This window comes from Berghia stephanieae, chromosome 2 (genome assembly GCF_034508935.2).
Source record: "Berghia stephanieae isolate SIO BIC M18660-M18661 chromosome 2, UCSD_Bste_1.3, whole genome shotgun sequence".
In the NCBI taxonomy this organism is placed as follows: domain Eukaryota; kingdom Metazoa; phylum Mollusca; class Gastropoda; order Nudibranchia; family Aeolidiidae; genus Berghia; species Berghia stephanieae.
The window spans coordinates 8,926,353-8,950,232 of record NC_088361.1 but is presented as its reverse complement, the minus strand read 5'-3'; the positions used below and the strand labels follow the sequence as shown (position 1 = coordinate 8,950,232).

At 31.4% G+C, this 23,880-nt stretch overlaps 1 protein-coding gene across 2 annotated transcripts in view; it reads left to right on the top strand.

Annotated features, from left to right (window-relative positions):
- LOC144964270 (multiple C2 and transmembrane domain-containing protein 1-like) overlaps positions 1-21,636 on the top strand; it is a 251,907-nt gene extending 230,271 nt beyond the window's left edge. The window contains exons 8-21 of one of the 2 annotated variants that reach the window (XR_013643794.1): positions 493-679; positions 1,484-1,538; positions 2,636-2,777; positions 3,610-3,712; positions 4,441-4,542; positions 5,047-5,121; positions 6,387-6,506; positions 7,243-7,368; positions 7,985-8,032; positions 14,541-14,650; positions 15,251-15,360; positions 16,303-16,400; positions 17,165-21,444; positions 21,554-21,636. Coding sequence is in view for 1 of the 2 variants with exons in the window: in XM_078898353.1 (XP_078754479.1) it covers positions 493-679; positions 1,484-1,538; positions 2,636-2,777; positions 3,610-3,712; positions 4,441-4,542; positions 5,047-5,121; positions 6,387-6,506; positions 7,243-7,368; positions 7,985-8,032; positions 14,541-14,650; positions 15,251-15,360; positions 16,303-16,400; positions 17,165-17,233 (1,345 nt within the window). In the remaining variant the exon portion in view is untranslated. Of the gene's footprint in view, positions 1-492; positions 680-1,483; positions 1,539-2,635; positions 2,778-3,609; positions 3,713-4,440; positions 4,543-5,046; positions 5,122-6,386; positions 6,507-7,242; positions 7,369-7,984; positions 8,033-14,540; positions 14,651-15,250; positions 15,361-16,302; positions 16,401-17,164; positions 21,445-21,553 lie in introns of those variants that run through there. The other variant, XM_078898353.1, reaches the window with a different exon arrangement.
- The last annotated feature ends 2,244 nt before the right edge of the window (positions 21,637-23,880 follow it).

Genomic DNA, 23,880 nt, shown 5'->3' with positions numbered 1-23,880 from the left:
ACTAATCACAATGGCTGTCTAAAACTAATTCAATGTAGTGAGACCTAATCACAATGGCTGTCTAAAACTAATTCAATATAGTGCGACCTAATCACAATGGCTGTCTAAAACTAATTCAATATAGTGCGACCTAATCACAATGGCTGTCTAAAACTAATTCAATATAGTGAGACCTAATCACAATGGCTGTCTAAAACTAATTCAATATAGTGAGACCTAATCACAATGGCTGTCTAAAACTAATTCAATATAGTGAGACCTAATCACAATGGCTGTCTAAAACTAATTCAATATAGTGCGACCTAATCACAATGGCTGTCTAAAACTAATTCAATATAGTGAGACCTAATCACAATGGCTGTCTAAAACTAATTCAATATAGTGAGACCTAATCACAATGGTTGTCTAAAAACAATGACAAAGAGCAGAGCGACGTCAGTTGCGTTCCTAATATACCTTTTTTATTTATTTTTCTCTATAATTTCCTCACAGAGCTGTTGTGGACATTAGCCAGTTGGACAAGGAGAAAACACACGAAATAGAACAGTCCTTGGAAGATGGCGCTGGGACCATTAAAATCCTTCTCACCATTAGCGGTACTTACGGCAGCGAAACGGCCTCAGACCTGGCGTGCTACACGCCTAGTGCCAGAGATAAAGATGCCATGGTCAATAAATATGTAAGTCATTTTATATTGATGTTATGCATTTAGGTAGACTACTCACAACATCCGCCAGACAGATTGAATATAATATATATATATATATATATATATATATATATATATATATATATATATATATATATATATATATATATATATATAATATTATAAAAAATTGCCTGTAACTTTTTAACGTTTATAAGCTGATTGATATAATTTAGTGAGAACTAATCACAAACAAGCTGTGTAAAAATAATGACAAAGAGCTGAGTGATGTAATGTCATTCCTTCTGTAAATTCCTATATTTGTGACCATCTCCTTGGATCTGGTATGAGATTAGTTCCCTTGTGCCATTCGGCCTATGGAGCACGGAGTTTGTCCCACTTTCTATAGCGTCAAATGGACAAAAGTGATTGCTTGTTACCCTTTGGATAGGATGCTGGTTTATCGCAAAGTATTTTCCACCAGATGTAACAGACCCAATCACAAAAACACTGTTGGATGGACAGGGGTCAGAAGAAAAAAAAAGACAAGATAAATATTGACTTTTCCATGCAATGGATCTCGGTCCCTTTGCATGTGAAGCAAGTGCTCCACCAACTGAGCTGAGTATTTTAATGTCATTCAAATTTTATCATCTTAGCTCTAAATTCAATTTTTGCGTACTAGAAATGTGGGTTAAGGCCACAGCCTTTTTCTTTGGTCATTGACCATAGATCTATTATTGAAAGTGTTTAATTTTACAATATTGTGAATCCCAAGGCGTTTGTATATTTTGTGATTTTCAAATTTGTAAAAAAAATTTGGTCTTTTTCCAGAACCTGTTCAACTCGGTGTCCAATATGGGAGATGTAGGTCATCTTCAAGTCAAAGGTGAGACCAGGCCTTTTTTCCAGTTTTTTTTTTTTTTTAATTCCTCTTATCGATTGACACCTATTTGTTTTCTTATTGATTGTAATAATTTGGAAGATTTTTCTGTAGTGTTGTTTGAATATTTACTGGGGATTTTTGTGATTTGTTTTTTTGTTTGTTTTTTGTTTTGGTTTATGTTTGTTTGGGGTTTTTTTGTCTTTGGGGGGGGGGGTTTAAAATTTATTTATTTATTTTCAATAGATCTGTCCTTAGAAATAATTACTTTGTTGCAAGTTTGTCTGAGTTAGTGATACAAATTCAGTGTGTGTGATTACTTCTCATTTGTAACCACTGTACTGTAATAGCTTCAGCAAATTTGATAGTTTTAGCTGTCTTCTAAAAAGTTAGAAATTTCTACTTTTCAAAAAGGCATAGTGTTGATGGGTTCGTTTATTTTGTTGTTTTTTTTTGTTTTTTTCTTGTGTTTGTTAAATGTTTACAAGGATGATCCTTTGGTACATCCTCTTGTCATAAAAGTTTAACATTTGTCTATACATTAATGATACACGACCAATTTTATTAGATTTAACCACTAGTTAAATCATGGTATTGAATGGATAGTTGGCTTATGACCCTTGAATATGATTAAGCCTTGAACATGATGTGATCAGATTTGAAAAGTTTTAATTTAACACTTTCTTAAACAAATTAAAATTATTTCAAAGTTGACGCCTCTTTTGAGGTCTATTTGTGATTTGTTTATTTTTTGTGAAGAAATATAGATGATAATCCATCAACCAATTAATGAGCAAATTGGCCGTTATTCTTGCCCAAAAAAGAGCAACAAAAAGAACGAAAGTGGGGAAAGCAAGGCACTAATCCAAGATTTTCCAGGTCACAGTGCAATGTCTTTACCACTCAGCAACCACTCCCGCCCACCCCATGCTTTATTCATAACAGCACTAGTTCAATTCAGAACGCTTAACGACATACCCATTAACTATCTGTTCAGCACAAGATCCTCTTAAATTATATTAAGAATAAAAATGTGAATGGGAAAAAAATAAGAAATGAAATACATTTAAATTATTACAAACAAATAATGTCTTCTTCCCCAGTTTTTCGAGCCCATGGTCTTTCTTCTGCTGATTTTGGAGGTTTTAGTGACCCATTCTGTGTTTTAGAATTGGTCAACGACAGAGTTCAGACACAAACAGAATACAAGACACTCAATCCAGAGTGGGCCAAAGTCTTTACGTTGTAAGTGGGAAATTTTGACTCCTTTTCCTTGTACATCTACACAATGACAATATTACAACCATTAACTCTCTCCTTACCAGACATTTTCAGAATTTCCACCGAATCCTTGCACATACCCAACAAAAAAATATATAATTTTCATACAACAAGTACGTTCTATACATAATATTGTTCATCGAAATGAGCTATACAACACAGTGTCAAGTTTTTATAACTACAGTATAACAATAAATTTTCATTAAATTTTGTGATGTGCAAAAGAGATCAGAAAGATAATATTGTTTGTTGCATCATACCGAATGTGACGATTTTCCGATGGTTTTTAGGAGAGGGTTAAATTGAGACACGCATGATTTGTGATAGAAATTTTAAACATGTATTTAACAACAATTTAGAAAATAAATATTTATTAAGCCCTTTTTTTTTTTTTAGAAAAAGCACATATTTATAAAATTACTCCTCTGAGATATTCACTAGAATAGGAGGAAGCCATCCAAATTTATGGTTCCCACTCAAGAGTGGATGCCCGCGTGTACTCGTTCATATCATTTACTTTGAGACAGTGTAATAGAGTTACATTTATAATGAAAGTAAAATACTGAGGTCTGTGGAATCTTCATAATTTTAAGGAAAAAGGAGAAGAAGAAGAAGAAGAAGAAGATACTTGCGGGGTCAGTAAACTGGATGAATTTGAAAGAAGTGTTAGAGATATTCATATAATTTAATACATTGTTTTGAAGACAGAATTGGAGTTTTAAAATATGAATGCTTATATAACGTGAACAAACATATTTTGCTGTTTTCTTTAAATGATAAAAAACTTTGTTTTCAGCGATGTTAAAGATATTCATTCAGTATTGGAAGTGACTGTGTACGATGAAGACAGAAACAAAAAGACAGAATTTCTTGGGAAGATTGCAATACCTTTGTTGAGGGTAAGGCCAGATCTTTTTGTACTAATCAAAATGAGGGCTTTAATTAATCTAAATGCTATTTTTTATTTGCTCTACAAACAAAATTATGAACCAGCGCCTCAAATTGATGTTATGTCGGGGTGGACTGTGTGCTGAAAATTTAATTTACAATCAACAGTACAAAACTTGGGCAACTTTTTAATGCTTTCTTGAGGGGGATTGTAGTCTCTTTTGTTACATAATGTAGGGGATCCCAATAGCTCAGTTGGTAGAGCACTCTCTTCACACACAATGGGACAGAGATCAATCTCAGTGATCGGCTAGCTGGGTCAGTTAGGTCAGGTGGAAAGTACTGTCTGATAGACTAATGTCTGATTGTTCATTTCACGCTGTAGAAACTGGAAAAAACTCCAGCTCCATCGGCCTAATGGCTCTGAAATACAACTACAATATGTGATCATTTACCTTTAATTATCACTTTTCAGCATCTCCTTCACTCCATCCAAAATAATACCAGCTAGAGGTAAGCTGGAGTTTCTATAGCGTGAAATGGAAAATAGCAATTCCGGCATTCTACAAGTCTTAAGTCAAGAGATACTGCAACAGCAACAGTTGTAAGGTCGTTTTCAGAGTGAGATTAAAAGCTCAAGATTTTAGTTGTTAGAATTTAGGATTTTTTAAATTAAAAGAAATGAATATTAAAATATTGCATGAAATGAGGTTATAATATTTCCTTTTAACCTCCACAGATACGGAGTGGGGAAAGACGCTGGTATGCTCTCAAAGACAAAAAACTTTTGCATAAAACAAAAGGAGCCATCTTGTTAGAGATGGATGTCATTTTTAATCAGGTTTGACAACATTTCATATTAAAACAACATTCGTAAAATAGAAATGATATAATTGCAAGGAGAAAATAAAAGGAATGAAGAGTATCACAGCTGTAAAGAATTACATATTTTGGATAGTTGAAAAATAATAAAACAAAAGCAAAACAATAATATGACTTCCATTATTTGCATGACTATTGCTTTGAGTCATTGGACTTTTAAAGGTTTTTAAAGCCTATTAGCTCTTCAAAGATACAATAATTATGCAATATATTCAGTATAAATGACTGGAAAAATGTTACCTTTTAATAAAGCCCTTCTTGCAGGTTATATTCTTTATTTCTTATTAGTTTTTAAAAAGTGTTTTCTTTTTTCTTTCTTTTTTTTTTCTTTTTTTTTTTTTTTTCAAAAAAATAGGTGGGATATAAACGTGATGGGTTTTAATTTTATTTGAAAAAAATAATGCTTTAAACCAAGTTTACAGTTTTTAATGAATGTACTTTTCTTATTCATTTATGGCTTCAGTTTAAGGCAGCTATTCGCACAGTCAATCCAAGAGAAGAAAAGGTCATGGAGCCAGAACAAAAATTCAAAATCTCAGTAAGTGTTCATTCTTTTTCCATTTTTCAATCTAAATTGAATATTGAGTAAAATTAACCAGTTGTGCAAATAGTCTTGTAAAGTTTTTATAATTAACCGTAAAATTCAATTGAGAGGGGAGAAGAGGATTTTATCTTGTTTAGGAATTCTCAGAACATTTGAAAGGTGCTAGCACAATAAGTTGAGTATTTGCATCATATACAAATTAGACCTGGTTTTATCTGCTTTTTGTATGTAAGATTATATGGTTCCTTTATTATTATTTGTCGAAATAATATAGTATTTATTCAGAAACGTTAATTCTTGCATGCATCTTATTATTTTTTATTTTTTTTGATAGTGTAATTTAAATTTTCATTACACTGATAAATATTCTGAAGGTTAAAATAAACCTATTTTATGCAAGACATAGCAGAGAATCAAAAAGACAAATGTTATCGATAAATTAGAAATAATATGGGTGAGGTTGTTGAAGCAGTATTATTTACACCCAAAAAAAAGTAGTCCATCGGAGCCATAAGTCTCATAGGGTATATCCTGGTTTCTATAATGAGAAACGGACAATAACAAATGCTTGCTATCCTTTGGATAGGATGCTAGTCTATTGCCTATGAGATCTAACAGATCCAGCTACCCATTTACCGCTGGGTAGACAGGGAGGTCAGTTTTAAAAAACCTCGACTGCACCCAGGGTCGACCTCGGTCCCTTTGCACGTGAAGTAAGTGCTCTACCAACTGAGCTATCGGGACCCCCCCGGTATTATTAAGATATTCTTGAATTTTTTCATTTTAAATTTCAAACTCGTTCAAGAATCCCTTAGACTTTTTCTCATGGTATGAGTTCTCAAATGTTTTGTGGAAATGAATAATTATTGTAAACAATCTTCTACCATCTTTGAATTGTCTGTATTTTTCATTTGATGAAACAAAATGTTAATCGTTGACTCATGTACTGTCTGTATTTTTCGTTTGATGAAACAAAATGTTAATCGTTTGACTCATGTACTGTGTCTATGTTTCATTTGATGTTGACTCTTGTACTATCTGTATTTTGCAGTTGATGAAACAAAATGTTAATCGTTGACTCATGTACTATCTGTATTTTGCAGTTGATGAAACAAAATGTTAATCGTTGACTCGTGTACTATCTGTATTTTGCAGTTGATGAAACAAAATGTTAATCGTTGACTCATGTACTATCTGTATTTTGCAGTTGCTGAAACAAAATGTTAATCGTTGACTCATGTACTATCTGTATTTTTCAGTTGATGAAACAAAATGTTAATCGTTTGACTCAATTAATAAGTGTCTTCATGGAGACTGGTAGATTTGTACAGAGTTGTTTTGATTGGCAATCACCCCCTAGAACGATCACCGCCTTTATTGTGAGTAGCATTTCAATGTAGTCCCATGATTGTTATTTTTTATATATATATATATATATATATATATATATATATATATATATATATATATATATATATATATATATATATATATATATATATTTTAATAATAAAAATTTGAGCATTTATATAATGGAATATCCACTAAATGTACCCAAAGTGCTCTACCGGGGGTCCTTAGCCAGCAGTAACACTAAACATGTAGGATGAAACATGAAGCTTGTTCGGCGATATTTCAATTTTTTCCTGAGTATGGTAAGAGAATGTGAATAAATGGCCTTCTCCAAGGATCCAACTATGTGCTGCTCAGAGCAGGACTCGAACTCAGGACGATCTGCTATGACACCAAGTGCCATACCACAAGGCCTTACAACGAAATGAGTTTTGAAAGTTTAACCTTTTCCTTGCCAACCATTTTCAGAATATTTCAAAATTTCACACACCACCCAACACAAAAATAGTTTTTTCTTACTCACACATTAAAGCAACATATACATTCTATGGATAATATTGATCAGCAAAATAACTCTCCAAGAGTATAAAACATTTTTCATTAAATTGTATGATTTACAAAAGAAATCTAAATGAGAAAAGTGCTGGCTGTATTTTGACGAATGTGACGATTTTCATATGGTTGGTAAGGAGAGAGAGTTAAGTCTTTAACAAACTGTCAAAGTACATATATAAATTATTGCTGTAATTTTATTTTTTTCAGGTTTACCTTGTGATAGTGTGGAATTTTGAACTCTACATGCTTCCCATTACATTACTTCTTATTTTCATGAAAAACCTTTTGGTGGCTCAGATAGTTGGCAGCTTCAAGAGAGAACCGGTGGAGGATGTAAGTTTTTCATTACGTCCATTTGAGGCAAACTTTATAATGCCTAACATTACATATGACAAAGTAGTTAATGAAAAGATTATTTTTCTGCTATAAGACTCAATATATGACTATTATTATTACAAGATATAATAATAATAATAATAATAATAATAATAATAATAATAATAATAATTGATAGTGGTACATAGCATTTGTATAGCGCATTACTATGATTAGGTCATGCTCTATGCATTTCACAACCTAATTAGCACTCTTACAGACATGCAGGCACGAACAAACTTCCAATCACTCCCAGCTCTGTCATCTATCTGGAATTTAGTAATGTATTTATATCTTTATTGTTTTTTGTTGTTGGCTGAAGAAGCGTTTTGAACCCAAAACGTTCGGTATTTGGTATTTTGTTCTGTTTTGAAGCTGTTATATTAATTTTTGTTTATTACATTGATTGGAGAGTGATCTTGTCTGAAAGATAGAAAACTAAAAATTCTTGTATGGTGTCGCTATGAACATCATTGAATTAAAAGATTTTTTTTTCATAGGGAAATAATTTGAAGCATAAATTTATTCTTTGAAACATTTTGTGGTTTTATCTCCCTTTTTTTTTTCCTTCCAGGAATATCCAGAGGAAGATGAAGACGACGATGACGAGGATAAAGATAAGGTATGAATTGGAATAATGATGGATTATGACGGATCCCATATTGTAAATGCATGTTTCTTGTTAAATCATCTCTCCCCTCCGTCATGTGTTAGATTGTAGTCTGCATCATCATTGTCATGGTCTTATTTTGAATTGTTTTGTGAATATCAGTGACTGCCATGGCTGTTACGACTTGTCATTGACCTTTGTGCTTTGTTCGTGACACGGGATAATAATATCTCAATTAATGCATTTGTTTTCAAAGAAAATACTCTTGAGCTTTTTTCTAAACAAACATTTTACAAAGTGTCATGCAGTCACTTTCTTTTATATTAAAAAAAATATTACATTTATATATAATTTCACTCACTGATGAGTGGAATTTGAAGGTAGGTTTAATTTCAGTTCAATTAAAAAGAGATACCCATAAAACCCCACATTAGAATGCTTAATTAAAGTCCAATAATAAGGCAAATTTAGCTGTCAATCAAAAAAAAAGGAAATTTTTTCATCCTCAGAAACAAGTTAACATACAACAAAAGTTCATTTTACCACAGCGTCTTCACCCCTTTGTATATTTTCAGACCCCAATGATAGTTAATTGTGAATGTGAAGTATGGTTAAGAGTGGTCAATGGGTTACTATGTATTCTCCAATTTGCCCGTGACATCCTTGTGGTAAACAAATTGGCTGAACGATTTGGTCGCCTTTTGACTCTAGTCTAATGACTTATATCCGCTTTCAGAGCTTGACAACTGACTGCTCCCTGCACTGCTCTTATGAAGAAGCGTTAAAGCATATGACACCTACCTAGTGGTTTTCCACCTGCATGTCTTGTTATGAGAGTGAAAATTGATGAATGATGTTACAAATTAAATCTGGAAAAAAGTATTTTGATTATATCATCCAGAAAAAAAAATCAAGTTAAACAACAAAAAAGAAACAAAACAAAATGAATAAAACTTTAATTTTGTGGATATTTTATTGATCCGTTTTATGTTATTAGCATTGGATGTAACTGAATCATAATTAAATTAATAAAACCTTAATTGATTTTGGAAAGCTGATCTCAAATCTTTTCTTAAAAAACATTTTATTGATGAGTACATTATTTTTTTACCCCAAATTCAAAATTTATCTCTACTTCGAAAAAGTTTTTGATATTTATGATACATTGACATTATTTGCTCTCAATTTATTTTATCTATAGAATGGCGCATCTAAGATGGCCCTTAACCACTTCATTGTTAGTCATGATGCAGATCATTTGATTAACAATATTTCTATATCTGCATCTGTGGACCGTATATTGTCCACCTTCATTGTAAAGATTTGGATAAATGTTACGTTCCCAGTTGGAGTTATAAAAAAATATCATCTTAAATCAATAGCTGTGTAGAGGACAATTTAGAAATAAATTTTGCATAAAATATTATAACAAATGTAATAAGAGATGTAATAACAGTCTTATGACCTTATGATTGTTGCAGCATGATTGTACGTCATTGTTGTTATGCCCTGCCTAATGATCTGTTCATGCCTGTGAGGATAGATTAGAAACCAATCCATTCTGAAATGACATTTAAGCTGTCGAGAGGTTTCATTTTATACATTTAACCTTTAAAGGTGGTGTTACTTTCTTCTTTCACCCGACATTTCCACAGATAAAGCTTTAATTTCTACACTCTTGATAAAAATAAGGCAAATAAAGGGAGAAAATACAGCATTTCAAGAACATTTTTTATATATAATGAAAGACAGCCGACCATAAACTTCAACAGTAAAATCAGTAAATTGGGGTCCTGATCACAAGGAAAAAGGAAGATTAATATCAAGATGGATTGGTCTATTGTAGAATTATAACACATTAACAGCTTGGTATCAAATTTACAAAAAAAAATTTAATTTTCTCTATTTCTTTTCTTTTTCTTTTCATAAGCAGAAAAAGGTAAATTCTGGTGTTGAAAACTTAGCTAATACTTCTACAAATGATTATCTTTCCTCTTTCTTTTGTGTTTAACATAGTTTGTACTGAGCTTACTATCATTTTATGTGTGTTAGATTTTTTGTTTCATTTATTGCTATACTATGTTTATTCTAATAACATATTGCAAATTAATATTTCACATCTCACTTTAAAATTTGCGAGAAAAAAAATGATGATTAAAAATAAACAAATAATTTTAATTTTAAACATGCTCTTTATAAAAACTAACATTTCTTATTTATAATCCATATGAAATTTAATATTACGTGAAATACAAACATAAGCTTGAGGTACATTTAACTCTATCATTGTCTTTCAAAATATCCACAATCGAATGTAAATTGCTAGCCAGGATGGACGGAGCCTAATTTCTTTATCGCTTATAGTTTGTAAGAAAGTTATTCAACTTTGATATATTGTATTCAATCCTGTCAACGACTCTCACCTTTTAATTATATCTCTGGAGAAGCGGTACAGTCTTTGCTTCGTACCCGAAAGGTATCAAGTTTGAAGAAAATCCACTGAGTTGTGTGGCCTTAAGAAAGTCACCTTGCCCTATCTTAATTTGCACCGCTGCACTGCAGCTGATGCCTGGGTGATTCCAGTTTTCCCTTAGAATAGACCCGAAGGACACATTTCCCCTCTGGGATGAATGAAGGCAGTTTTAGTTTTAGTTTAGTTTCCTGACCTTGGCAATGATCTACAATCTACTATCATGAATCATGCTTATGTGTGTGTGTGTGTGTTTGTGTTCGTGTGTAATGTGTAGAAATTTACCTTCTTAATTTTTTATTTTTTATTTTCTACCCCATGAAACTATCACGTCTACAACAACAAAATGTATTTGTTTTATTATACATATGGATGGTTGTTGTGGGAATATTCCATCCCTGTTTGAAGTCTTAAAACAATGTCTCCAAAATAAGATATGCCCTCTTTCTGAGTCTTTATAGTTTATATATTTATTTATTTATTTATTTATGTATTTATTTATTTTTTTATTTATTTATTTATTTATTTGTTTTGTTATTGTCTTTCTTTTGTTTTTCTTATTATTTATCTTTTGTCTTTTGTATTTCTTTTTACACTGATTTCTTGTCCTTTTCATGTAATTTTAGTGGTAAGACTCTTCCTGTTAAAACCGTGTTACTTCTTCTTGAAAGCTTTTATTTATTCTCAAGATCATTTTATTAAACTAAAGCCTTAATCCTCCTTATTTTAATATTTTCCTTGTACATCTGTCATTTCACCATTTCACTGTGATATGTGCCATATATACATCACATTACATGCAACTCATGTTCTCAAAAAGAGATAAAGACTTCGTGACGACAACAACAAAAAAAGGAAATTTTTAAAAATGTTACTATATTTATGAAGCTGTCATTATTATTCCGCATGAGATCGCAAAGAATTTGTTTTATCCCATAAATTAAAGATTCACTTTATTTTTGTTGTTTTGTTTGTTTGTTTTTTAACAATTAAACAATAGTGCTTGTGATTGTTTTAGTGCATATCAGTTTATACAAGAGTAGCTTTGCGAATAAAGAATTGGTGATAAAATTTTTCGCCTATATTTATTCAGAGAGTAAGCAGTATTTTATTAATTTTTTTTTCATTAATTAGTTACTAAACTAATCGTGTTTGCTTGTGTGCTAATCACTAGTTTTTTTTGTTTCATGTTTGAAATCCTAAACAACAAGTTTGCCAGATTGGTTATTACATTAATTCATGATAAGTAACTAAATGACATTAATTTTAGTAAAATCAGAATCATTACAAATTTCCTTTCACCGTTTCAGAACGTCATCTCAATTCTTAAGACTCTTTATATCATTATTGGTCATTGTCAATACTTTTCCATTTTTGCTGGATTACTGTCACTAATTGGTGTAGCATTGATTTAGAGATCAATTGATATTTAGATAGGTAAAATATTCTCCAATTGTTTTTACATCAATCTGATGGAAATAAGTTATTACTTATTTGACAATTTGAACATGTAAGAAATGACATGGCTAAAGCGGTGAATTTTTATGGAATCGCAAGAGGCCAATCAGACTCATATGCGACCTACTGTCTCAAAATGGTATTAAATAAATTGGACATTGCTTGAAAAGTGAATTTAGAATATAAATTTAACATAAATGAGAACTAATCAAGTTGGTTTTGTGCTAAATAATCACTGGCTTTTCATTGAATGTTTCTTAACAAGACGTTTGCTAGACAATGTTATTACATAATTCATGTTGAGAGTGCCTAACTAATGATAATAAGTACCGAAATGAGCTGAGATATACAATTTAAAATTATAAGAAATAAATGGCTATTTCAATGCATTTGAATTGAATGGATGCAAATGAGACCGATCAGACTCTTAGATACTAAATGTGACCAACTATCTCAAATGGTATTACTGAATTGGACCCTGAAAAGTGAATTCAGAATTTAGAATTGAAATCATAAGAAATACGAACTTTTGAGTTTCCAATAACTGCATGTATTTTTCCCACCGTAACTCTCTCCTTACCAGCCATTTTCAGGATTTTCCCCAAAACTTCACACTCAACTAACACAAAAATAGATTTTTATCACTCTGACATAATAGCAGTAAAGTTCTTGCCATACATGATTGCTTTAGCAAAACATGCTCTACAACACAGTTAATGTTCTTTAAATGTTATGATATGCAAAAGGAATTTGAATAAGAAAAATGTTGGTTGTATCGTAACGAACGTGATGATTTTCATATAGTTGGTAAGGAAAGGGTTAATGAATAGAAATGAACTTCCCAGTTTCCTATTCGTGACTATGAATTTGATTTCCTGCATCAAGTTCATCCCAACGTAATACCACTTTGAACCAGTGAGTCACATAATATTTTATACGAAATTTCCATCAATGGTTTATGCTGGAATAATGTAAATGGTGCTGCTCGAAGCTCGAGGAAATAAATATGACAATATGAAATTGAATGTAAGCTTCAATTTAATTTTCGAAAACAGATAAAATGGACGTTTCAGCGTTCCCCTTTATCAACAAAACAGGATGAATGAATCATTACAGACGAATGAGTTTCATTCATCCTGTTTTGTTGATAAAGGGGAAACCCGAAACATCCATTTTATCTGTTTTCGTATATCAAATTGAAGCTTACATTCAATTTAACATTGTTATTCATTTATGGAGTGCATTTTTAAATGGCATTTATTTCCCTTTCTGACATAAGCAAACCCTCTCTTTCTAAAATTTTATCTACGACACTTTCTTTCTTTCTCATTACCCCCTCCTTTTCTTCCACCCCTATACCCACTTTACTATACTCGCCTTAATCCCAATTATTTTTTTTTTCCAGTTTTGAAATGAATATACCTAGTAAGTTTTATCGTAGACGATGCGAATGGTATCATTTGTGAACAGTTTACAACCTCTATAATTATCTGTTTTTCACTTCAGTACATAATTGTCCCAATTAGCCGAGTCTCACTATTTCCTGGTTGACAGGATTAGCTTCTCCCCTAATATTTAAGCCTTCAAAGCAAGCAATGGTTGAATGAGGTTGTATCTTTTGCAGTGCTGAAAAAGTCCCAGAAAATTACTTAAAGCCAATGATTGGTATTGTTGTCAATCAACAAAGTGCTTTGCAGTCTTGCAGCTTGAATTATCCAAACTTTCATAGAAATTAAGAGGATTTTGCCTGATTCATTTTCATCAAATGTAATATTATCATCTCCAAACTTGGCCCTTCATACGCTATCCCTATATTCCCACTTATTTTACCTAATGGGACTAATACATTTGTAGCTTTGAGCAGTTTGCCTCCATTTAAATATTTAAATATAAGAAGACTAGGGGTTCTTGATAAGTGACACGCATAATAAAACGAGAAACTAAGATTTCCAATTTACTGGGTTTCCCAATTATCCAAGTCTCTGGTGTTATTGTATTTGATTAAGAATATTTACCGTTGAGACCATACCAAATTCAAACGAGATAATTGTATTAACATATTAATACATAAAACTTATAATATTTTTTGAACATTGATGTCATAATATTAATATACTTGCTAATTGTTTTAACGTTTTGTTGTGCGTATTTTTGTGTTTTTTTTTATTGTTTGAGTTTTTTGGGTTTTTATTTGTTTGTTTTTTGTTTTTTGTTTGTTTGTTTTTTTGTTTTGTTTTTTTTTTTTGGGGGGGGGGTTATCCTTTACCATAATCATACTTAATAATTTATTTTACCGTATACTTTAGTCTACAGATTACCAATATTACATAATTCCATATATAAGTTATGTGATAGAAGGATAATTTTTCTTTTCTTTTTTTCATTTTTCCTTCATACATATAATGGTCATAGGAAATGTTTAACAATTTTTGAAAATATTATGCATAGCCTTATATTGTTAATGCACTCCATTTTTTTCTTTTATTCGTATAGTGGTCATTCGAAATATGCTGTTCAAAATATTTTGGATAATACTATGCAAATCTTTATAAATACATGTTTGTTTTTTTTTTTGGTTTATGTTTTGAATAGAATGAAGAAAAGAAGAGCATAATGGAAAGATATCACGCCATACAGGAGGTCTGTCTTCAGGTCCAGCAGGGTATTGATGCCATTGCATCTTTGGGGGAAAGGGTTAAAAAGTAAGTACATTCACCTTTTCTGTAAATTAATAGTAAGTACATACAATATCACTTAATTCAACGAGCACTTACTTGCAGGTCTGATAATCCAAATTGTTATGGGCTCACCATTGTAATGGAAATACTCTCAAACAGAACCAAAATATTGTCCATTACAACAATGTTAAATCAAGCCCATTATTGTGTTCGGTTATCAGACCTGCTTATATATGAAATTGTACTTAACGTGAGAGAAAATAATAATTTTTTAAATTTTATTTTATTTTAAATCTCCATGAAGAATAATATAGGATTTTTTTTTATTTAATTTTTTTTTAAAACAACAACTGGAATATTATTATCTGGCTCCCATTAAGTGCATTTTCCATGCTAAATGAATCTTCAGTAATATTCATTATGGACTAGAAGTTGCAGTTTTTAAAAAGGCAACAATCATTCTTTTCCTATGGCAAAAGTGACCATGGAGATATAATATTGATTTTGACATAGAATGTGTAAAATTGAAAAAAATGGTAATTTTTTTTCCATGGTTTTTCGAGGAGTGTTGATTGCTTGAGCAAATGTTGATTAAAAATAATTTTAAAAATCTTTCTTCCACAGTACATTTAATTGGAGTGTCCCGTGGTTATCGGCCTTGGCTGTGGTGGCCTTGACTGGAGCTACCATCGTTCTTTTCTACATTCCGCTCCGTTATTTACTATTAGCATGGGGTAAGTTGTAGTATATAGTAGTCCTTCAGAGCCGTTGGGCCCATGGAGCCGGAGTTTATCTTGGTTTCTGTAGTATGAAATGGACAAGAGCAATTGTTTGCTACCTTTGATATAGGACTCTAGTCTATCACAAAGAACTTTCAACCAGATCCAACAGACCCATCACTGCTGGGTGGACTGGGGGGGGGGGGGGGGGGGGATCCAAAAAAAAACAATTTGACTGCACCCGGGATCGCTCTTGGTCCCCTTGCATATGAAGCTAGTGCTCTATCAACTAAGCTATCAGGACTCTCAAGTTGTAGTATCAAACCTCATATCCATTAAAAATATCAATTAGTAACAATTGTTTGGTGTGCTATGGATAAAGTGAGTCATGGTTCACTATGTTTGTCGCTCATTAGTGCTGTAGAAGTTGTTACATTAAAGTGTTAAATGCATTTAATTTTTGTAATTGAATATATATATATATATATATATATATATATATATATATATATATATATATATATATATATATATATATATATATATATATATACCAGACCCCTATAAATCACAGGTATTGGTATCCACGGTTTAGCTGATGAACTTGATGAACTTTCATTCATGGATAATGCTGATCTCATGATATTCAATTCTATTGATTATTTTTTGTTGCTGTTTGTCTTTTGGATGTGTTTTTGTTCTTTCTTTTTTTCTCTCTTGATAAAAAAAAATTGTTTTTCTTTTTGTTTGTTTGTGTGTGTGGGGGGTGGGGGGGGGTGGGAGGTGGTTATTTTCAGGTTTCAAAGTATTTTTTTTGTTTTGTTATTAAATGTAGATTTATTCATTGCTATTTTATTTTTCATATCTTCTCTACAGAACTGTAGTGAAGTGATGCTTGTCATTTATCTATATCCACACTTAGTGATATTGATTCTTCATCATATTTTGTTCTTACAGGTATTAATAAATTCACAAAAAAGCTAAGGAAGCCGAATGCAATTGCCAACAATGAATTATTGGATTACTTGTCTCGTGTCCCATCAGATATTGAATTGGTAAGGCTTTCTCTTCTTGTCAGCTTATGTTTTTAATGAAAATCTATTATTTGAAAGGGTCTAAGAATGACACAATTTCATGATTTATCTTTCTAAAATTATTAAATATTAATTATTCATTGAGAGCCAGGTGCACATATTTGAAGGTCTGATAACCAAATGCAATTATGAGCTTGATTAACATTGTTGTAATGGACAATATTTTGCGTTGGTTTGAGACTTTTTTGATTACAACAATGAACCCATAAAGATTTGGGTTATCAGACATGCAAATAAGAGAGGCAGGGTGAGAGGCAGCAATCAGCCTTTCTAGAGATCTTTTTACCGGAAGTGAGAAAATAGATTGATCTTATTTGTGTGTGTGTGTGTGTGTGTATGTATGTGTGTGTGTGTGTGTATGTGTGTGTGTAATGTTTGTATATCAAATGCTTATGTATCCACAGGTGTCCGGACTTGTTACATGTTAAATGTTGCTGTTGGTTAGGGACCCCTTGTAAAGCGCTTTGAGCATGCACATTAAGTGGATATTGCGCTATATAAAAGCTCAAGATTTTTTTTGTTATTTGTTTTTTATTTTTTTGTGGTGTGACAATTTTCTTTGGATCCGAAGATCCTGGATTTGAGTCCTGCTCTGAACAGCATTTAATTGATGCCTGGGAAAAGGTTCCTTTACTCACATTCTTTTACTCAGATGAGTCGCATAACATTTGAAATGTGAAATGTTCAACTACATTCCTTTTTTTCTCTCTTACATTATCTTACAGATACATTACCGAGAACTCCGACCTGACATTCCTGCCAATACGATATCAACCAAGAAGAAACGCTCATAGCACAAAGAGTGAATAACGACGTATTCCCTACTGTGCCTTCTCAATCATACCAGTACTGTACTATAGAAAGGGATGTTTGCTTATAGTCAAAAGTTTGTTATTTTGCTTTTTGTTGTTTTTTTTTTTTTTTTTGTTTTTTTTTTTTTTTTTTTTTTTTTGTTTTGTTTTTTTTTTGGGGGGGGGGTTCTTTTTGTTGTTATCTTGTACCTAGAAGTACATAGTTATTGTTGTTTTGTTTGGGTTTTGTTGTTGTTTGTTTCTTTTTTGTGTTATTTTGTGTATGTGTGTGTGATTTTTTTTTTTAATAAAAAGAAAATCAAAATATTTTTTATTAATATAATGAGAAGCTTTACTTTTCCCTAAAGAACACTAACAATGGATATAGGCAGTAATTAAACTAAACTATTAAATAAAGCACAACTGATTTGTCTACAGTTAACTTTTAGACTTGGCTAGATTGAAACAAATGGGCAGATTTTGCCTGGAGTTGCATGTACTTTTTAACTTTTTGGTTTAATATCAGCTAAATCCCTTTCCATAGAATGGATGTAAAGACACATAGTCTCTCCAAAAGGGAGACACTTGTAATTACTCATTTCGTAACATGATATAATTAATCATATTTCATCATTTCTCAATAAATTGTACATATATTTCATTTCTCTTCATCTAAAATACTTCCTCTTTAAAATACTGAGTCATTGCTAAACGATGATGATAATGATGATAAATTATCAATAACTCTTATGGTTGTTCATAATGCTCTTGTTTCTTATTCGAACATAAAATTGAATTTCACTCTTTTTGTTGTTTGTTTTCATTTCACTACCTGCCTTCATAGGAGTCTGAACGATCTCACCATTTGTGTTTTATGATTATGATTGTTATTATTATTATTATTTTTTTTATCACTTCTTATTTACATAGTCATTTCATCCACTTCATCCCCGCTTGCAGGCATTTATGAATGTGCTTAATTACTTTGGTGATTGATAATGATATTGATAGGTCATTGAAAGGAACTGGTGTCAGATATGAAATTGAAAACAACCAATGTTGGTAAATAAAATGATTATTACCCAAGTCATACAGGCAAATAGAGGTTATTTCAAATTGTAATGATTTTGATTACATAATAGTTTGATGTCAAATCTACTTGATTTAAGGACTCATATAAGTAAGGAGAAATATTAAAGTGAATGGCCCTTTGGAGGAAAAGGTTGTAGTTTGTTGAAGCTGTAAGAAATTTATCTTTGATTTTGGGAGTACACTGTAATATCCAATAACCTCTTATAGCAGACAGACATTCGAATTACGGTAAAATTTAAATGTTGAAATGGCTGTTTAAACCAAAACGAGGATTTTTTGTTCTTGTTGATATTTATATTATAAATGGTTCTGATGATAAATATGATGATTGAGGTATTGATAAAGAATGTCTACAAAATTGTAAGTCAGTTTTATGAAAAATGATTATTTGATCACAAAAAGGGAATGATACTCGCCTGCTCATTGCTGCCATTATCAAAGTGAATCTATGCTTTGAAAGTCTTTGTTCGAAGCTTTGAACCCTAAAGGGCATTTAACAAAAACAGTAAAGAAGAAGAGGAAAAGTTTTTTTTTGTTTTTTTCTCTTTTTTCATTTTTGTCATGAACACAATATCCATATATATATTTTTTTTTAATTTAGATATTTTCAATATTGAACTGAAACATTGAAGAGATTATCATTATTATATTTGGAGGTTTTACATCCAAGAAGCAAATTTACCTTAATCCTATGATGATTTTATAATACGTTTCTCACACATGAGAATACTTTTCCAGTTTTGAGTCCACATTCCTGACTACTTCCTCTGCGGGACCAAAATCAGTTTGAGAAATAACCAAAAACGGGCATTTTCATTAATGAATTGATATTTTTATTCTCGTGCTGCCATCTGTCATGTCGTTATTTACAGCATTAACTTTTGACTGTCGATTTCAAGTAATGGATGCTTTTCACGGTTGTGATGATACATATAATATTATGACACACGGTCTCAAAACTGTATTAATGCCGGGTTAAATTAGACCCTGAAAAGTGAATTTACAATTAAAATGATAAGATATATGAACTGAAGGTCTTTTGTAATGTAAGAAATTTTATTTGTTTTCTATTGTAAAGAATATAAATTTACAACAAAGTTCATATTATTATTATTGTTTGTATTATTATTGTATTATTGTTTATTATTATTGTTTATGGTTATAGATTCAATTTTCAATGCTTAGTTCATCCCAACATAATACTGCTTTGTGACGATGGGTCATATATTATGATGTATTTTGAGCCATAAAGAGACGTGTTCCGTATGATAACGATGTGATAGTTTATTATTTGTTTGACAATAACAATGATGTACAGCAATTTCTTACCCAAAGTTAGCTCAATGCGCTTAACATTCATTCGTAAACATTCTTAAACATCTTGCCCAAGAAGATGGTTCATGTTTTTATTAATTTCAGAAATGATGGAAAGAAAAAAAAAAAGATTAAAATGGTGTGCATAAGTTGCATCATTCAATTTAATGGCTGGGAATGGATATATATACGTTGGGTATAAAATGTCATCTTTTTTTTTTTGTTTTATTGAAGAGAGTTACTCTTTGCAACTCATTGAGATTACATAATGTTCAATTGAAGTTTGAATAATTCAATTGGCATTTATACTCTTATTTGGACAGTTAATGTATTCCATACTCGTTGAGCTGCATGGTGAAAAACGTTTGTATTAAGTGCTTGGTGGAATGAAATAAGATTATTTCTCTCTCTAAGACCAAAACACCATTATTTTACCTCTAATAGGTCTGTTCAAGTTTCAATAAGTAGAGATTTGAACCCTTACCAGAATACAATTTTCTCGTATGTTGTGATTAAACAATGGGGGGAAAACTAGATCTGTGAAAAGAAACACAGATTTTGTTAATCTTCAAACTCCAATAATTGTGTTGGCTATTTGCCTAATAAATTGACTTGGTATTTCTTAGCCTGATAATGTACATGTTGCTGCTCGAAGCTCAAAGAAAGAAATAACAGTGTGAAATTGAATGTAAGCTTCAATTTAATATACGAAAACAGATAAAATGGACGTTTCAGGTTTCCCCTTTATCAACAAAACAGGATTAATGAAACACTACAGGATAATGAGATAATGTGGTGGCATGAACAACGCCTGTAGTGTTTCACCTTTTTTGTTGATAAAGGGAAACCTGAAACGTCCATTTTATCTGTTTTCATATATTAAATTGAAGCTTACATTCAATTTCACATTGTTATTTATTTCTTAGTCAGATTACTTTTGTGGAATTTCAAAGAAGCTTGATTACATGGATTATGAGTGAGTGAATGATTGATTGCCATGAAAGGCCTTCAGTGGCAATGTATGATATTTTGAGGAACTCATAAGCATTTTAGCGCCTTTTCAACCAATTATTCTTTGCCTAAGGTGTTGCATTTTAACTTAAATTCATTATTTGCTAAAAATTTCTGTATTTTGATATGTATTCGAAGGTTCAAAATAACTCTTTGATTATTATATTCTTAAACCAATCTTGCTATGTAAAAGCTATCATTTTCATTGCTGCTTCTTGTAGATTATTGTTCTTCTAGCTTTTTCTCCATCTTTTCTTCTTTCAGACTTAATACTCGTAGTTCCAGTTATCAATAAATTGAGTTGGATTTAAATATTTTCTTATTAATGCCAACAAATTTTACTCGGTACAGCACGAGCATCTTGAACAGATTGGCATTGATTCAATTCATTTGTTCAGATATAAGTAAATTCAAGATTTCTTCGTTTATCATTTCTATCGACATAAGTGCTTCTAAAGTTACTTTATTGAGATAACAATACATCATTTGTGTATCGTAGTGACTTTAAACCTTTAAGCTAAAAATTATAGTGTGACTTTGCCTCAAAGGGTGACTATACCTCTACTAATGTGAAGCGTTTTTTAGTATTTTGAGGCGTGTTGCGGTTTGTTCCGTTGTTAGAGGACTTTTTTTTTTTTTTTTAATCAAAAGAAATAACTCACAAAACTAGATATAATCTAATTTGTCCAAATCTATAGAGGCAAAGTCACCTCTTCAGGAAAAGTAACCCCGGTTGACGGTATTAGACAAGTCAGGAAAAGTAACCCCGGTTGACGGTATTAGACAAGTCAGGAAAAGTAACCCCGGTTGACGGTATTAGACAAGTCAGGAAAAGTAACCCCGGTTGACGAGTATTAGAAAGTCAGAAAAGTACCCGGTTGTATGTATTAGACAAGTCAGGAAAAGTAACCCCGGTTGACGGTATTAGACAAGGTACAATGAAAGCGTTGACAATTTTCTCTCACAAAAGAAAAAAAAGAAATTAAAAAGCAGAACATTCAGTTCGTTTCGTTTGCATAATTTTATTATTTTGCTAATTAAAAATAAAAGGATTGATACTGGATCTGGGAAGTGAGGTGGATTTGAGATTATTTTTTTTTTTGGTATGATTTCAAGTGATACCTGTTTGAGATTCCTGTGCTGTACTGTTTTTGCTGCAAGTATTACCAATTCTCTTGAAGGTTTGTGACATGAGATTCATTTATAATGCCCTTTGTTGTACTTAACGCTTCCGAATGTGATACTTTATCTGTGTTTGCAAACTTTAAATTATTGCTTTGAGGTTTGTTGATGTTACTTGTGATGGTTTGTTGTTTTGTCCTTGTTTGTCTTGGGGTTTTTTTTGTTGTTGTTGTTTTCATTAGTTTTATCATTGATGTTGTTTGTATAATTACTAATATTATTATTCCTGACCTCCCATAGTGGGCAGGGAGGTACATACTGTTTCTTCTATCCCCTTATATCTGTTTTCCAACATGCTTTCTGTCCTTGTCTTGTAATGAGATTACTTGGTTTTGTCCTAGCCCTGGCGGAGTCCTAGCTGGGAGGGAAACAATTAAATGCATAGTACATTGGTGGTGTGCTCTTGGAATCTACATCTGATCCCTATTTGTTCCCAGTTCCCCTTTGTCCTACTTTCTCTTGGGTGCTTTAATTGTAATTCTATAACTTTTTACTATCCAATTTTCTTCCTTTTTACTGGCGCTGATATAACCTAAATGTGTTGCAAGCGCCGTAAAACCCTTAAAAACAAACAACAACAACTAATATTATTATTATTATTATTATTATTATTATTATTATTATTATTATTGTTATTGTTGTTGTTGTTGTTGTTGTTGTTGTTGTTGTTGTTGTTGTTGTTGTTGTTGTTGTTGTTGTTGTTGTTGTTGTTGTTGTTATCATCATCATCATTATTTTTATTTTATTATTTGATTTTTAATTATATTTTTTTTGAAGGGGTGGGGATTGTTTTGGTTTTGTTTTCTTTGTAAAACAGATCCCTGTTATGTATTATTGCTTTGAAAAGTGTGAGGTATTTTATGTGAATGTCTGAGTGGAATTATATTGGACTGGGTTCCAACCAGATTCATTGACACAGATTGTTCCCAGAATCTACATCTAACATTTGTTTCACCTGGTCCTCTTGTCTAATGTTGTTTTTTGTTTTTTGTTGGGTTTTTTTTTTTGTTTTGTTATTTTTTTTTTATTTTTTTTTGGGGGGGGGGGGGGGGGGGGGGAAGGGATTGTAAGTCCGGTTTTAATTCTAGGACTATAATATTTTGATTCTCCCTAAAATTAAAATGATCTGAATGTGTTGTTAGAGCTATTAGGCTCATAAATTTAAATAAATAAATAAATAAATACAATGTAATAAAATCAAATCATGAACCAAAATTGTTCATGAGCTATGCATTGCATGTTCATATTTTTTTCTTCTTTTCATAAAGATGATATATAATGGTTAATGAATTCATATAATTTTTTTTTTTTAACTGAAAATATTCCTAGGCAGCATTTTCCTATTCTTAGTCCGTGCCATACTGGACTTACTTTTAAAAATAAACTTTTTTCTTTCTTTAAATTGCGTATTTGTTTGCTACTCTTGTTTTTATAATGCAAATACCTTTCCGCTGCACTAGTTGCAATTTGTTCCATCACATTCATAAGCCCGAAATTGAGAGTTCTAGGGAAAAAATAATAAAATTGCCCTGTACATTCTCTAGTACTATTTTTTTTTTTTAATTGGTCGTATTTTAGTCATAAAGTTGCCTGTCTGTTTGTTTTAGGCTTAATAACATTCTCTCTTCCTAATGCATTGAAGAAAACCACTTATGTGCGGGTGGTTGGATGGGAGCATCACCCTTGAATCATATACCTATGATGTTCGCATGGGTGTGCGGTCCGATAGTGATGTCGTTTCTTCTTCTCTTTACTAGCCTATCCTGCTTCTTTGGTTTGTGATTGTATTTTTGACAGGGGATATTTTTTTTTCTGTAAATCTTCTGCCTGTTTGTTCTTGGTTATTTATAATTTAGCTTATGATATCTTTAGGTTATGATTTTGATTTACATTTGTACTATTTTTGTTAGATTGCTTGTTTTTTTGTTTCAGCGGTCTCTCATATAACCTCAATTGTGTTGGAAGAGACCTAAAGCAACAAACAAACAAAAAATCTCTAGTACTATTTTTGTTTTTTTTTTTTTTTTTATTGGTCGTATTTTAGTCATAAA